The 16,063-nt window shown below is 42.0% G+C and overlaps 1 protein-coding gene across 4 annotated transcripts in view; it reads left to right on the top strand.

Moving 5' to 3' along the window:
* Positions 1-16,063, top strand: part of BBS9 (Bardet-Biedl syndrome 9) — a 223,776-nt gene that overhangs the window by 91,828 nt on the left and 115,885 nt on the right. For all 4 annotated transcript variants that reach the window (XM_035130062.3, XM_088653431.1, XM_088653433.1 and 1 more), the window contains exons 19-20: positions 4,050-4,232; positions 14,839-15,061. In XM_035130062.3, coding sequence (XP_034985953.1) covers positions 4,050-4,232; positions 14,839-15,061 — 406 coding nt within the window. The remainder of the gene's footprint in view (positions 1-4,049; positions 4,233-14,838; positions 15,062-16,063) is intronic.

Raw genomic sequence — 16,063 nt, 5'->3', positions numbered from 1 at the left:
ATATAAGTAAGATAAAATTCAACAGGTGTAAATCTTAATCCCCTGGGCTGAGCCACATCAGATGCATTGTACATGGGTGTGAGCATCTGACACCTCAAGGTACCCAGCTCTCCTCTTGAGCTTGACCACTATATCAAATTTTAAGGGGAAGGAGAAGAAAAATGCAGGAACACTGGGTTTTATCCAACATAGTTTTACTTAGAGTTGACTGAAATTAATGGGCCTAAGTTAGTCATGTCCATTCATTTCAATAGGTCTTCTCTGCATATGATTAACATTGTATAAAACCAAATGTAAGAGAAATCACAATGAAAGTTAGACACAATTCTTTGTTTGAAGTTCAAATATCACATTGATACACTAGATCAGGCATCCCCAAACTCGGCTCTCCAGATGTTTTGGGACTACAACTCCCATCATCCCTAGCTAACAGGACCAGTGGTCAGGGATGATGGGAATTGTAGTCCCAAAACATCTGGAGGGCCGAGTTTGGGGATGCCCGCACTAGATAACCCTAAGCAAGACACTTTCTCAGCTAAACAACTGTGACCTACCTTGCAGGGGTGTTGTAAAGATTATTGACATCATGTATTTGAAACACTCATGAATACTAAACAGCAGAATTACAATACTTGGTTGAAACTGTGTTCACATACTGTATAATTCATTTACATGAGTAATTCTGGCACATTTACAAGTTTGGGATTAATTTTGCTCTGATTTTCCTGAGTTAGAGACTTCCTTCCCCTCTAGCGCAATTTGCTGAGGCTCTACCTCACTATTTGGCTTGAGTATATACAGTATTTGGACGTAGAGCTCTTACGTTCTTTATTTTATTTGGATGTAATAGCTTCTCATAATGCTTATCAAGATTTCTTTGTTGCAAAAGTATATACTTACCTCTGCAGTAATTTGTGAATGCATTGGGAACATGCACACTCCTTTATGAAGCATCTGTGAAAGCAAACAGTGCTCATGTTCATTTAGTAGTTTTAATGGGATTCTTGTTAATTTTATTGTTAGGTTTGTTTTTATACTTCGGAGGGGGAAAGGAAGATATAAATTTTAGTATAAGTAATTGGGTTTATTCAAATTCCTATCTCATGGACACCTGGATATTTACACTGCTGCTAAATTAATATTTAATATTTGCCAAACAGACGTATAATCTTTTAAACATACATACATACATACATACATACATACATACATACATACATACATACATACATATTGTGTTAGCTGCTAGTTTACAGTCAAATACTCCTATAGGGCCATTGAGCAAATAAGTTTTGACGGAGCCATCTTAATTGTTCCTCCTTACCTGTAGAACAGGGGTCAGCAACCTAAAGCCCATGGGCTGGAAGTCGCCCACAGAGGTCCTTTGACCAGCCCATGAGCCGCCCACTAATGCGCTGCGCTAAACTAGCTCAGCGTGGTTCAGGAACTCGCTTCCACAGCGCCGGAAATCGCAGACACCAGAAATAGCAGGCGCACGTGCGATCCGGCCCACAGAGGGATCTCCGCAGGACTGATCTGGCCCAGGCAAGATAAACCTTGCTGACCTCTGCTGTAGAAGTTAGAAGGCGCTGCAGCTTCAAGCTTAACCAGTTAACAATCCATCCATGACAAAGGAAATGCTCATGGTTGCCCCATTCATTGACAGCTCCTATCCGCTCAATTTTATTTTCTGTAAAAATGTGTACCCCGCTTCTTTGGTGTCTATGCACCACTGAGGGAGACTGGCAACAGTTAAAACCAGCCATAAAATAATATGGAATTCCAAAAGACAAACAAGCAATATAATAAAAACAGACAAGTGCCCCCCACCCCAGCACTGAGAAGCCTACCAACTTCTACCAAGGACATTTAAGGTAGAAAGGTCGTAAAATGAAACAAACAAACAAACTCTGTATATCCACTAGAGCATGCATCCCCAAACTTCGGCCCTCCAGATGTTTTAGCCTACAACTCCCATGATCCCTAGCTAACAGGACCAGTGGTCAGGGAAGATGGGAATTGTAGTCCAAAACATCTGGAGGGCCGAAGTCTGGGGGTGCCTGCACTAGAGGGTAGTATGGATCTAAGAGCTCAGCCAAAAGAATTAGCATACTACTGGTGCAGGTTTTAAGAGTTCAGCCAACACACACCTACTGGCAAAATAGCTAGCAGCTAACTGTCTGGTCTGATCTCATTGGGTTCCAAGCTAAGGAAAGCAAAATAACCTGATATTGGAGGGTGTTGAACTAGATGACCCTTGCGGTCCCTTCCAGCATTCCAATTGCAGCATTCCCTTCCAGCATTCCAGTTTCCTCACCCAGAAATGCACTCTCTCATTGGTCATACCCAGTTTTAGCTCCAAGATAGAACTTAAAACCAGACCTAACAAACAATGGACCATGCGCAGCAATAGTCCTAATAACACCATGAATTTCCACCACAGTACAACCCTGAAGAGTGTCACCATTTGGGACTATCTTGCCTCTGGTCGTTTATCTAGGGCTAAATAATGCTCATCACCACCACACAGCCAACAAACATCAGATCGGGACTGAGCAGCTGACACCACTTGTAGGCGAAGAAAATAATTGCAACCCAGATGCAGGTGCTCTGAAAAGCTGCTGCCTGTTAATGGGCAGGCAGAAATGAAAGGAGGACTTAAGGAGGCAGAACGTTTTGCATTCATCTCTTCTATAGGTACTGTCTAGCAAGGAACCTTCCTTAAGGTGATCCCCAAGTTAGAAATAGGAATGGAGAAGTTAATCCTACTTCCTGGTGAGAGGAAGTCTTACTCGATATACAGGACTGGATCTGCTGGCTGCTAGTGGGCAAATTGAAGCAAAATGGGAGGTGGGGGGGGGTCAATATGTTAACAGTCTCATTTCACTTCATAAAAATTGTTAACTAAATTGCTTTCTAAACATTGCACCTCAATCATCAATATGTTGCACACATGGAGTTCCATAGTCTATAACCTTCCTGTAAGATAAACAACAGTAGGTTTTGTGTTTCAATTTTACCTCATAGCCATGTCTGGGAAGTGGAACCAGAACAAGAACATTTTCAATGATTAAAGTCCCACTTCCCTTGGTTCTCTTTCCGATTGCGTTTTTCCACTGATGTCCTGAGTATATGAATGGGATAAAATATTCTGCCAGTTTTATAAAAAGAAAAGAGCTGGCGTTTTGCTTCAGCACACCTTAAATTTCCTTTTCAGAATCTTTGCATGCCAGTAGCCATGCTTGTGCTATAAACATCAGTGAACTGATGAAATGCCAAAAGTTTCTACAGTTTTGTATAAACCAATATGTGTATAAATAGACTTAGTGAAAATCTTATGATAAACAGGATTAATTCTTTCTGTGCAGGAGAAATTGAGATGATAACCTAATTTACAAATAAATGACATGCTGTGGAAATTACTCCAGAGGGGATACTGTTTACACAGGGATTACCATCAGAGCTGGTATTTAAAATGGGTGTTTACAATTTGTTAAAGGCTATTATGTTACATAATGTACTGAAGATCAGTCTTGGGGATACCATACTATATTGTTACAGGTAGGTAGTCGTGTTGGTCTGACGTAGTCGAAACAAAATAAAAAAAAATCCTTCCAGCAGCACATTAGAGACCAACTACGTTTGTCATTGGTATGAGCTTTCATGTGCATGCACGAAGAAGTGAAGCTTGCACTATCTGAAGAAGTGTGCATGCACATGAAAGCTCATACCTATGACAAACGTAGTTGGTCTCTAAGGTGCTGCTGGAAGGAATTTTTTTATTGTATACATCTAGACAATGCAGGTTCTCTTGTATGTTGATTGTACTAATAGATTAATCACAGTACCATATGGATTTTAAATTCTATCTCACTTATAAGAAGATGGCAAATAATAACTCAAAACTCTATCTGGCTTATGTTTTTGGAAAGCAAAGTTCATCAGGTTCTTCTAAAGAAAACTCAAGTTAGCCAAATGTAATGCTAGTGGTGAGTGCTTGAGAATAGCAAAAGTATACAGTACCTAACAGAAGTTTGTAATTCTTGCAGGTAATAGCTCTAGCAGATGCAGCTGGAAAAAATGAAGCCAATATGTTCCAGGCGTTCACAAAGTTAAAAAGTGCCACCCAGCTGGTAATTCTGCTGATTAGCCTGTGGCAGAAACTGAGTGCTGACCAAGTTTCTATTCTACAAGCTACATTCTTGCCATTAACACAGGATACTCAAGAGCTGGTAAGAATCTACTAGGTTTTGTAAAAATGTGGACAAGTATTAAATCTATAATTATGCGTTTCCCAGCATGTTCTGTTAACAGTTTTATTTTTTTTCTTTCAACTAACCTATTTGCTTTTGTTTTGATTTAAGGTGGGGAGTGGCAGGGGAAAAGACATATTTTTCAAGTGTCTTACTGATCCATACTAAATATATTTCTACTATATTTTTAGCATACAAATTAGTCATTCCAGCTGGAAACTTTCTTTGGGTTAAGTGTATCTGTATCAGGGTGGCCCTGTCATTATGTAAACTGCAATAGACTGCTACATGCAATAGATCTGGGCTGCTGTTAAAGAGCAGAACATTCTCATTTACTTTAGCTATTCGGAGAGGCTGCCATTTGGAATTTCATCCTGATGCATCCAAATGTTTTGAGTCAACTTTGACATATCAAACCATTTCCTAAAGATGTCTACTCCGTCCCATGAGTACCAAAGTCAGTTCCTTCATCTGGAGACACCACCTCTTTTTGGTAAAAAGACAGGGTCAACTGTTGAGCTCATTGGCAAGGAGGAGCTTCCTGTCTTTTGGATGCAGTATTTGTTTCTTGCAGACCTCCCTGGAATTCTACATTCCATATTTAAGATAGCCTTAACATTTTCCTTTTTTAAAAAAAGAAGAAGAAGAAGAGCTGCTTCCCTTACTCTTCTCACTGATCTCATCAGGGTTCAGGAAGGGAATATAGGTAATTAATTATTATTGGTAGGGTTTGTCCCTAACCTGGCAAAATAAAATGGTCTTCTCTAAGCTCCTGAAGAAAAGCAAATAAGGCAACAGAAGAGCCTCCTTGTGAATGGGGGCAGCTGGAAGAGGGTCTCTGAAGAAAACCAGTGTGCACAGGCAGGTTGATGTGGAAGTAGTTTGGATTGACATCAGCTCACAAAGTATTCACAAAGTACTGGTAATTCAGGTCGTCATCCAGGGAGTGAAAGTGTATCCTTATCTGAACACACTCTGATTTAGCCCTTAAACAAGGTGCTGGAGTGTGAGCAGCATTCTAGGATGAGCCAGGAGCCAGGAGTTGGGATTGAAGAGCAGTCAGGATTAAACAGCAATTGAGATCAGAGGGCAAATCAAAAGCTAGAAGTCAGGGTGAAAGAGCAAGACCCAGAAACACACAATATGCAAGAGCTCAGGCAGGCCTTGTTGCTCAAGCAAATTTCCACTGAGATTGGAAGTCATGTTATGTTTCTTGCTGTCTAGGAACAGTCAATGGCCAGCCTGGGTGGGTTAGTCTAGAACAGGCATCCCCAAACTTCGGCCCTCCAGATGTTTTGGACTACAATTCCCATCATCCCTGACCACTGGTCCTGTTAGCTAGGGATCATAGGAGTTGTAGGCCAAAACATCTGGAGGGCCGCAGTTTGGGGATGCCTGGTCTAGAAGGTTATTCGCTGAGAAGCTGTAGTGGCACTCCTTGGTCACATGGCAGTGCCTGATGAGGTGCAAATAATCAGATATCTGGGGAGTTAGACTTCAACATATACAGTAGATTAATGCTCTTCACTTATTACAAATGCCTCAAACATGGGAGCTATTCTTGATACTGGATATCAATGTTCAGTGAGCATGTTTTATCTTCAGGCTGGAACCAGCAAGGACAGGATGCCTGAAGACAACAAGTCCAATAGCAGGTTTTTCAGCACCCTGGAGAGAGCCCAGGGAGCAGACCACTTGTTTGAGAGTGCTTCTTCTCAACAGAACCCTTTTATCCCTTGGCCTGACTACATTTTTCAGTCTCCACCTTCTTGATGAGGAGTCCTGTAGAGAGAATCCTTTGGCCTGGAGCCCAAGCACTATTATAATCCCTCAATGAGTTCACATAGACATACTGCCTGTGCTGGCACACTGATTCCGCAGTTTGTGAAGCAAATATTATTTATTTATGTAGAATATTATGCCACTTCTCTGGGCAAATGCTCATCTAGTTCATCTTACAGTCAAAAACTGCAAAAGATAACAAGAACAGTAATACAAAAAATTTTAACATTAAACTACCCAACACATACAGTGGACTCTTGGTTTACGAAGACCTCGGTTTACGAATTTTCAGTTTACGAACCCCGCAGACCCATCTGGAACGGATCAATTCACTTTCCATTACTTTCAATGGGAAAGTTCGCTTCAGTTTATGAACGCTTCAGTTTATGAACAGACTTCCGGAACCAATTACACCCATGCTTTGTGTTAAGTACGCTTCAGGTTGAGTACTCCGCGGACCCGTCTGGAACGGATTAATCCACTTTCCATTACTGTCAATGGGAAAATTCACTTCAGTTTATGAACGCTTCAGTTTAAGTACTCTGTGGACCGTCTGGAACAGATTAATCCACTTTCCATTACTTTCAATGGGAAGGTTCGCTTCAATTTATGAATGCTTCAGTTTATGAACAGACTTCCGGAACCAATTGTGTTTATAAACCGAGGTACCACTGCATATTTTTTTAACTTAGCTGTCAAAAAAATTAATTCGGACCATCAGCTAGCTAACAAATATCACGCCTGCAAGTCCAACTGAAAAATGTAGGTCTTTAGGCCTTCTAAAAAGCCTGCAATGTTGAGATTTGGTGCAAATCCAATGAAATTCCATAGCTGTGGTGTTGTTTTAGACAAGGCACTCTCCTTCTCTATGTTTCACATGCACCCATAAAAATACGATGCATGAAAAAGCTCATCAGAAATTATGCTAATGTGCACACTATCTATCTACCCATAACCTATGTGCACAGTGTCACAGGATTTACTGTGGTTCATTTGGTTGTAAAAAATTCAGTTCTTTTGTCCACTGTTGCTATAGAAGCCAGGTGAATTGGATCTGAAAAAGGCTGCAATTTCTCAGATATCTGGAGTGGAATGGTTCTGAATGGTTAAACTTGTAGGTTTTTAAAATAAACCATACAATCTGCTTGGCCTTCTCTTAATGTAATGCTTTGAGACGTTTTCTAGTAACAACATGGGGAAATCTGTTTGATGCCTTAAGACAAGAGGTACAATTTTAGTACTTGCCCTTCTGGGGGCCCTTTACACATATATCCCACAATGTCACATTCCAGGACATCATATATAAGTGGTGTTGTGATGTGCTAAACTGAAAACCTGCAATTGGAGCAATAACCCCAAAAATAATAAAATAACTCCCCCACTCAGATGCTGCAATAATTCCATACAGCAGTTATTATAGTATCACAGAAATCTGAATGTAATTTAAAGAGAAGGGCATTTCTGGTGTGTAAGGGGACTTTTGACATTCCATCGATGTTTTCAGAAAGAGGCTTCTAGCTTGTGTTCAGGTTTACCTCATCCAGTTGAGTGGCACTGTGGTCGGAGAGCAGATTCCAGTGATTAGTATTTTACTCTTCATTCAGTTTTACATCATGAGATTGGCTGTATGTTGTTGTTGTAGAATTTTATTTGGTGTAGAACATCTTTTAATAACATTCTGTATGCTTTAAGGCTGTAGAGAAGTACAATTATCTTCTGCCTAACACAAACAGCATCCCATCAGATGGGTATCTGCTTAAATCAGAAACATGGCTTCTTGTTTTCTGGACATTTATTTGACATATGATTGATTCAGAGTTTAATTTGTATGGTTAAGTATCCTTTATTTCTTTGTTTTCATATGCAACAACACAGTTTTGCATTCCTTAGGTAAAGGATTTTAGCATTTGGGTGGGTAGGTTGCTGTGAAGCTGGCAATCGTTCTGTTGTTTATCCAAGCAGGTTAGTGATAGAAGAATCTTTCTTAACACCAAAATAGTTAATTTGTGTCTACAGTCAAATAGTTTATTTGACCTTTGATGCTGTTAATTAGATAGGGAAGCTTAGTTTTGAAGCTTAAAGCTGACACAAAGTGGCAAGGGTCTCTAGTCCTATCTGCCTTGCCATCACAGTAGGCCTTTAGGAGACAGTAGCCATTTCTTAAGCATAGACAAAGCAATCTTCTCTTTAATACCTTTGACAAAATTTTCCCCATGACTGATCTAGAGACCTTTGGGCAACTTAGATTTGGCTTACAATTTTGTTTGCCTATTTTTAATTTAATGTTTTTGTCTCTTAAAACCATATTCTTACCTTCAAACTAAATAAAACAAGTTATTGTCTTGGCATTTATACCTTTACCTTCTGTTGCCCTACAATCAATTTCACTGGGTTGATATAATGTGAAGGGCACTTTTTAAATTCAACTTTCCTGTCATATACATTCTGCGCTGCATTGCCCAGAACAACATGCAGAAGAAAATGAAGCTCTTTTTTCAACCCAGTTGTGTGGCGATACACGCGACCTTCCCGGAAGGAATAAAGACACAGGACACGTAGCTTAAGGTTAATGGGTCGAATAGGCCACAACTTTATTGATTACGGAAGAAGAGAGGTATTGGCATAGGCATTGGATCTAACCGACTATACCTGACTCCAGCCCGCTCTGCTGGCAGTCTGTGAAGGGTTAACCTCCATTGGATGGGTCCTGCGATGCACATCAACTAGGAACCCATCCTGGGGTCACCATTCGGGGTCGTGCCCTCAGGCCCTCACCTTCCACGGTTTCGGACTTGGCGACGCCCCTTGGACTCCTTAAGGGAGTACCCCTCCGCATTTTGGGGAGGTGATGGCAGCAACCTCCCCACCACACCTGAATCTACAAGAGATCATCCAATGCCTACCGCCAAAAACCCGAGTTGTGACGATTACCACGAGGTAGGCGAAAACCACCAGGCCAGAGCCAATTTGCCTGGTGGGAAAATTCCTACCAGGCCCCGAATACGGCGACCAACCGAAGTCCGTAGGCAACGTCAAGAAGAAGACCCTGCCTAAACGGGGGAGGTGGGAGGGAGAAAGACGGTGAGTTGATCCGAAGGAAAAGAGGGCAAGCTCCTGCCGCGGGCTCACCTTTATAGGTAAGCCACGCCCACCCGGCGCGCCCCGATTGGACGCGCCGCAGGCGTGCCGCAGCAGGAGAGCGGCCAATGGGCTGGGGGGGGAATGCTAGCCACTCCCCCCCCTACGTGAAGGCCGCGAGACGCCCACAACACCTCCTCCCGCGAGCCGGGAAGAGGCTTTGTGTGGCGATACACGCGACCTTCCCGGAAGGAATAAAGACACAGGACACGTAGCTTAAGGTTAATGGGTCGAATAGGCCACAACTTTATTGATTACGGAAGAAGAGAGGTATTGGCATAGGCATTGGATCTAACCGACTATACCTGACTCCAGCCCGCTCTGCTGGCAGTCTGTGAAGGGTTAACCTCCATTGGATGGGTCCTGCGATGCACATCAACTAGGAACCCATCCTGGGGTCACCATTCGGGGTCGTGCCCTCAGGCCCTCACCTTCCACGGTTTCGGACTTGGCGACGCCCCTTGGACTCCTTAAGGGAGTACCCCTCCGCATTTTGGGGAGGTGATGGCAGCAACCTCCCCACCACACCTGAATCTACAAGAGATCATCCAATGCCTACCGCCAATCGGGCCCGAAGGGCTCGCCGCCAATACCTCTACCTCCGCAACCAACACCTAATAGCCACTAGGACATCCGACAGCCAGACATCATTGCCATCATTTGACAGATGCACGCCATCCGCACGGTAGAAGCGATCTTCCCTGAAAGTTATGGCAGGATGTGATATCACAAGTCCATTCATGGCGAGAACGCGCCAGATTACGAGTCTACTGCTCTTAACCACTACACCAACCATCTCCTCCTCTGTTGTCCCCTTCTCCTTCTGCCCTCCATCTTTCCCAACATCAGGGTCTTTTCCAGGGAGTCTTCTCTTCTCATGAGGTGGCCAAAGTATTGGAGCCTCAGCTTCAAGACCTGTCCTTCCAGTGAGCATTCAAGGCTGATTTCCTTCAGAATGGATAGGTTTGATCTTCTTGCAGTCCATGGGACTCTCAAGAGTCTCTTCCAGCACCACAATTCAAAAGCATCAATTCTTCGGCGATCAGCCTTCTTTATGGTCCAGCTCTCACTTCCATACATCACTACTGGGAAAACCATAGCTTTAACTATACGGACCTTTGTCAGCAAGGTGATGTTTCTGCTTTTTTAAGATGCTGTCCAGGTTTGACATTGCTTTTCTTCCAAGAAGCAGGTGTCTTTTAATTTCATGACTGCTGTCACCATCTGCAGTGATAATGCAGCCCAAGAAAGTAAAATCTCTCACTGCCTCCATTTCTTCCTCATCTATTTGCCAGGAGGTGATGGGACCAGTGGCCATGATCTTAGTTTTTTTGATGTCAAGCTTCAGACCATATTTTGCGCTCTCCTCTTTCACCCTCATTAAGAGGTTCTTTAATTCCTCCTCACTTTCTGCCATGGCAAAAAATAATAATCAAGAATTGTAGGAAAAGGCATTACATGAAAAGTTACGGAAAAGCAGCACATCCCCAAAGAAGCTTCAGTCTTATGCTCCTTTGTTGCTTGAACCCTGTGGAGACCTCTGGCCAAGGGGAATCATGAATGGGATATGAGCAGGGCCAGATTTAGGTTTGATGAGGCCCTAAGCTACTGAAGGTAATGGGGCCCTTTATATGTCCAGCTGTCTTTTGTCAACAACAAATTGTTGTTGTTTTATTGTGTTGAATATATGGGTGGGGCCCATTACTTACATCATAGGAGCCTACACAACACAAAACACTCTTACTGTATGTAGGTTTTATTTTATTTTATTTGTTTTTTATCTTATATTTTGGAAATGTACACCCAGTTTTTCTTTTTCTTTGCCTTTTTTGGGGCCCCCAAGAGAGTAGGGCCTAAGCTATAGCATGTTTAGCTTATACATAAATCTGGCACTGGATATGAGTACAGAATTGGATCCTGGGGAAGGGCCCATGGTCTGGGAGGTGCTGATTTAGATGCTGAGATGGGACCTCGTGGGTTGTCAGGAGAGAGTCTCACCTCAGCCATATTGGATGCCCTGACCATCATAGTAGAGCCACATGTTTTGGTTCCAGCACCACCTCCTGTCAGTGAAGAACTCCACAGCCCCAGGGAGGCACCTAAAGCCAGAGCAGACAGTGAGCCAGCGATGCCAGCTCCGCCTCCATAGCCAAAGATGTGGTGATGGCTGCTCTGGCACAAGCAGAACCAACCTACTCATAAGAGTGCCTGTTTGATTGGGAAGGCAAGTGTGTGAATGACTGCGTGCGACGTAAGAGGTCCCCACCTTACGCCTTTTGTTTTTAAACCTCTCAAATTATAAAAGCACTAATAGGGATTTCTGAGGTAACACTAAACCTCTCCACTCTTCCCTATAGCCTTATTGTAATCCCCCTATCCCTTGTGGGTTTTACAAATAAAATGAGAGTACTTTTCCAGCCCAAACGTGGCCCGGTATCTTTTTAAGCTCGGGTGGATATGAGACTATTCTTAGTGCACACACCAGTATGGGGTTCTCCTCACTTGAGCTTTCCCCACTGTGAAGCTTTCCTCCCTCCCGAGGAAACTTTGTGTCACCCTTGAACCAGTCTCCCTCTTCCTCCCCCTCTCGGTGAACTCAAGGGACAACAAACTATCCTTTCTGCCTTAGATAGGGGTTTTGTCCTTTTAATGAGTATCCCCACCAGATGAGCAATAGATACCTCTGCTGGAAAGATCACACCGACGATAGTTTAAATGGCACTTTAACTTAACATTTAATGTCTTAAAATCTTAACGGTTGCGTTCAGGTTTCATGTGTACAAGCATGTGGTTTCAATAGAACTGTTCTTGTTAATCATATAATTACAAACCTAACCAATTCCTCATCTACACCTACTCTAGTAACCTACTCCACAACCTTCACGCTCCCAAAACCTTCTCTCCTCATTTAACGGCTACCCATCCTCTTTAAACCCGCGGCTGTCCCGCCCCTCATGGAATGGAATGCCGTCAATCAACTAAGAGGCTGGGTTTAACACTTAACACCCTGGAGTTCTACTCAAGCCAGCCCAATCCGTCACACTGCGCGCCTGTCCAACTCTTCAAAAGGGGTGTTCAGGGGATGCGTCCATCTTAGCTTCTGCTTAGCATGTATCCTAGAGCTCTGTTGCAACTTCCGAACTGTGTAATCTGTAACCAGATCTGTGTTGGGGACTGTTGTGAATTCTGGAATAAAGCCTTTAATAATCATTGAGCCATGAATATGAGTACTGAGTCTACGAGCGTCTTGTAGCCACCCTGTAGCAGTGATCTACACCTGCTATGATCAGTCATTAAACACAGTTTCTACATAGTGCCTGCTGGTGACTCTAATCAAACTTTGGTTGTCTAAAACACAGGTTTTAATGCTGCCTATAGTAATACTGTAGCTTGTTTTCAACGAACAGTTTTTCAACAAAGGCAACAAATAGTTTGGGTTCAGAACATAGCAAGGATCTAAATTGTGAATAGGTTAGTGTATTTTAATGGTGAAGACTCTGGAATGCATAGGCTTTCAGTTATATATGGGGTGATGAAAGCATTCAGTTAATCGTTATCTTAAAGACAATTCTCTGACCCAGAACTCCAAATGGGACCCAATCAGGGACCCAACCAGTATGCTGTTGCATACTGCCTTTTTTAAACATGTCCCAAAACTGATACTTTCGGGGAGGGGGGGGGTGCTAATGTTTGTCTGCACTGATGACAACAATGCTAGCTCATGTATTAAACCATTTTTTCACTATATGGGTACATTATTTTACAGTGGCTTCTACCTCCTGCACACACCAGCATTTAATAAATTATAGAAATATAATTTTGTAATATTGCAAAGCTGTTAATATTGTGGCATCAGTTTAAGAGCACATATCTGGGGGAGACGTTTAGACTGTGGGATCAGTTTCAATTGCTGGGCCCTGATGATGTGGATAAGACACTTATTGGGATCAGGCTTACCACATGCCTTCTTCGCCCTTGCCCATGCTGGCTGACTAAGTTTAGCAGGAGGGATTAAGGGAGTGGTTAATGCCTTGTTACAGGAGGGAGAAATGTCCATTGCATTAATGGAGGCTGTGGTGCACTCACTTTTGAAAATGCTGATGATAATGATATTTCTTAAAGAATGAAACAGGACATATAGGCTGGGAACTAACCCCATGTGCTAGGAAGCATGGGTTTGTTTATTTTTGCCAGTTTCCTCTTCTGATAGTGTCCTCTACAGTCTGTCTCTTGGTCTATAGGAGTTAATATTCGGGGCATCATGGATTGCAGTGCAAGGCGGGACAAAAAAAGCCCCTGTGTGTCTATTGCTTTTCAGCTTAAGTCCTTATCAAGTAGTCTTCATGTTTCTCACAAAGAATCTTTAGAGGGAAACCTGTGCTAGCCTGGAGGTGTGAAACCAGGAGTCAGCAAACTTTTACAGCAGGGGGCCAGTCCCCTGTCCCTTGGACCTTGTGTGGGGCAGGACTATATTTTGAAGAAAAAAAAGAACAGATTCCTGTGCCCCACAAATAACCCAGAGATGCATTTTAAATAAAAGCACACATTCTACTCGTGTAAAAACACCAGGCAGGCCCCACAAATAACCCAGAGATGCATTTTAAATAAAAGCATGCATTCTACTCATGTAAAAACACCAGGCAGGCCCCACAAATAACCCAGAGATGCATTTTAAATAAAGGGACATTCTACTCATGTAAAAACATGCTGATTTCCAGACCGACGGCGGGCCGGATTTAGCTGGATCTGGCCCCCAGGCCTTAGTTTGCCTACCCATGAACTAAACCAACAATTAGGCTTGTGACACAAAAATACTTAACTCATTTATTACGACATGAATTGTGGGGGGTGGGGGAGGATTGTTTATATATGCACCTTGTGGTGGTTTTTTAAAATTAATATTAAATGGTCATGAAATGTAGGAAGGAGTGCTTGTTAAAGTTCTGTTAAACCTTAAATGTTTGTAAAATAAGCATAGTAATCATTCATAATAGCAGTCATTGGTGATAATACATCCATCTCAGATTTGTTGTGTTAATCCTGAATAGCTGTAGTGGCACAGGAAACGGTTGTCTCTCTTTATACCCAAACAGTCAAAATCTTGTTGATTCTAATTCAGCAATTTCATGCTGGAGTCTCTCTGCGAAGGAATTTCAAATATGTGTAAAATGTGTATGGAACTCAGTTCATGTCCAGGAAACCAACTAGCAGTTTCCAGTGGCTCATGGAAGTATATGTGTTTGGTCTCATTCACACATGCTAATTTCTTAAAAATAGGAAAGATAGAACACAACCATTTCAAAATTGCATTTTGTTGTCATTTAAGGAGCTATTTGTGTGGAAAGAAAACCAGTATGAAGAACTGAAAATTACTATACCAGAAAAACTGGAAAACCAAACCTATTTAATCTATTATTGTTAAGTACTCTCACTTTTAACATTAACTATACTGTATATTTAGTGCATTTCTTTATATTTAGAGTCCTTGGTTTTTCTTGCTGCTTGTTTTCATTTTACAAATATGTTTAGTAAATTGTTTAAGCCCATTTCAGTATCACAATTTAAACCTTTTCCTTTATTTTGTTTGTTTAATCTTCTTAGTGCATTCTTTACCAGAGTAAAGTGCATGTTTTTCCTTTAATTTAGAAATACTTTTCTCTTTCAGGGCTGGGAAGAAACTGTGGATGCTTCTGTCTCTCACTTGTTGAAAACGTGTTTGTCCAAGAGTTCGAAAGACCACACGCTGACACTGACCAATCAGTTGTGTATCCCCAAGGACACCAGTAAACTGAAGAAACACATAACCTTGCTCTACGATAGATTGGCCAAAGGGGGTCGGATGTCTCTAAATACAGACTTTGACTCTCAGCAAACGATGATTCCAGCAGGTAAGCAATTTGATATACATTTGTGTGCATCCTAGTTCAGAAATAAAGGAATGTGACTTTGGTTAGGTTTGCTGTTTAAGTTTCCTATTAAAATTGTCATAGTCAAGAGAAATGACTTTCCTTTCCCCCTCAGAAATTCCAGGGTAACCACTGAATAAATATGCTAGTGCAATTTTGATGCCAAATATTTTTAGAATGGTATGCATTTCTTTGCTGTAGCATTAAATATGATCCATTCTGTTTTCCTTCTAACCAATAAAAAGTGGATTAGAGAATAAAACCATTTTCGGCTAACGTTTGTCTAAACTCGATCACTGGCTGCCATATTTCAGGAACATAAATAGACTAATACAGAAGTTAATGTACCCCAGATGATCATTTTGTGCTGCCTTCAAGCTAACTGCTAAGTTCAGTTGAAAGGTGCACAAAGACATGCATTTCTTTTCTTTTTTAGGAGTTCCGTATATGCACCCAACTGGGGTTTTGGAGCCTCTTATAATGATCTCCCTGAAATGCCTCAAACTGTTTTCTTCCTGAAACTGTTTTCTGCCTTAAGAGAGCGAATGCAAGGAATCTATTCACATCACTTTTCTTTAACGTCTTCCCAAACCTTCATTGTTTTACTTATCTGATACAATATGTGGGCACATCTAGTAGGGGCTGGGGGGAAAGAGTGATTCACAGCTTGATTCACAGCTTGTTAATTCTTCTAAACTTCTCACCAGGTTTTGATATTGTGGTCTACAGCAATGTATTCCGCTGTCTTGAACAATGGATGGAGGGATAAGGGTTAGCCCCCCACTTCCTTTCAAAGCGAACTCAGAAAGTAGCCTTAGGAGATCAACATGTGTTCACTGCTGATTGACAGTGTGGCTGATACTTTTCAGTAACTTTATGAAACCGTGGAGAGAAACCATTAAGGGCACTGTGTTATCAATATACTGATGATGCCCAGCTCTCAGTATATTGATATACTGCAGCCAGGTATTGCTATTTGTGAAC

The sequence above is a fragment of the Zootoca vivipara genome, chromosome 11 (genome assembly GCF_965207765.1).
Source record: "Zootoca vivipara chromosome 11, rZooViv2.hap1.1, whole genome shotgun sequence".
In the NCBI taxonomy this organism is placed as follows: Eukaryota; Metazoa; Chordata; class Lepidosauria; order Squamata; family Lacertidae; genus Zootoca; species Zootoca vivipara.
Note: the sequence above shows the minus strand (reverse complement) of the source record. Positions and strands in the feature narration are given on the sequence as shown.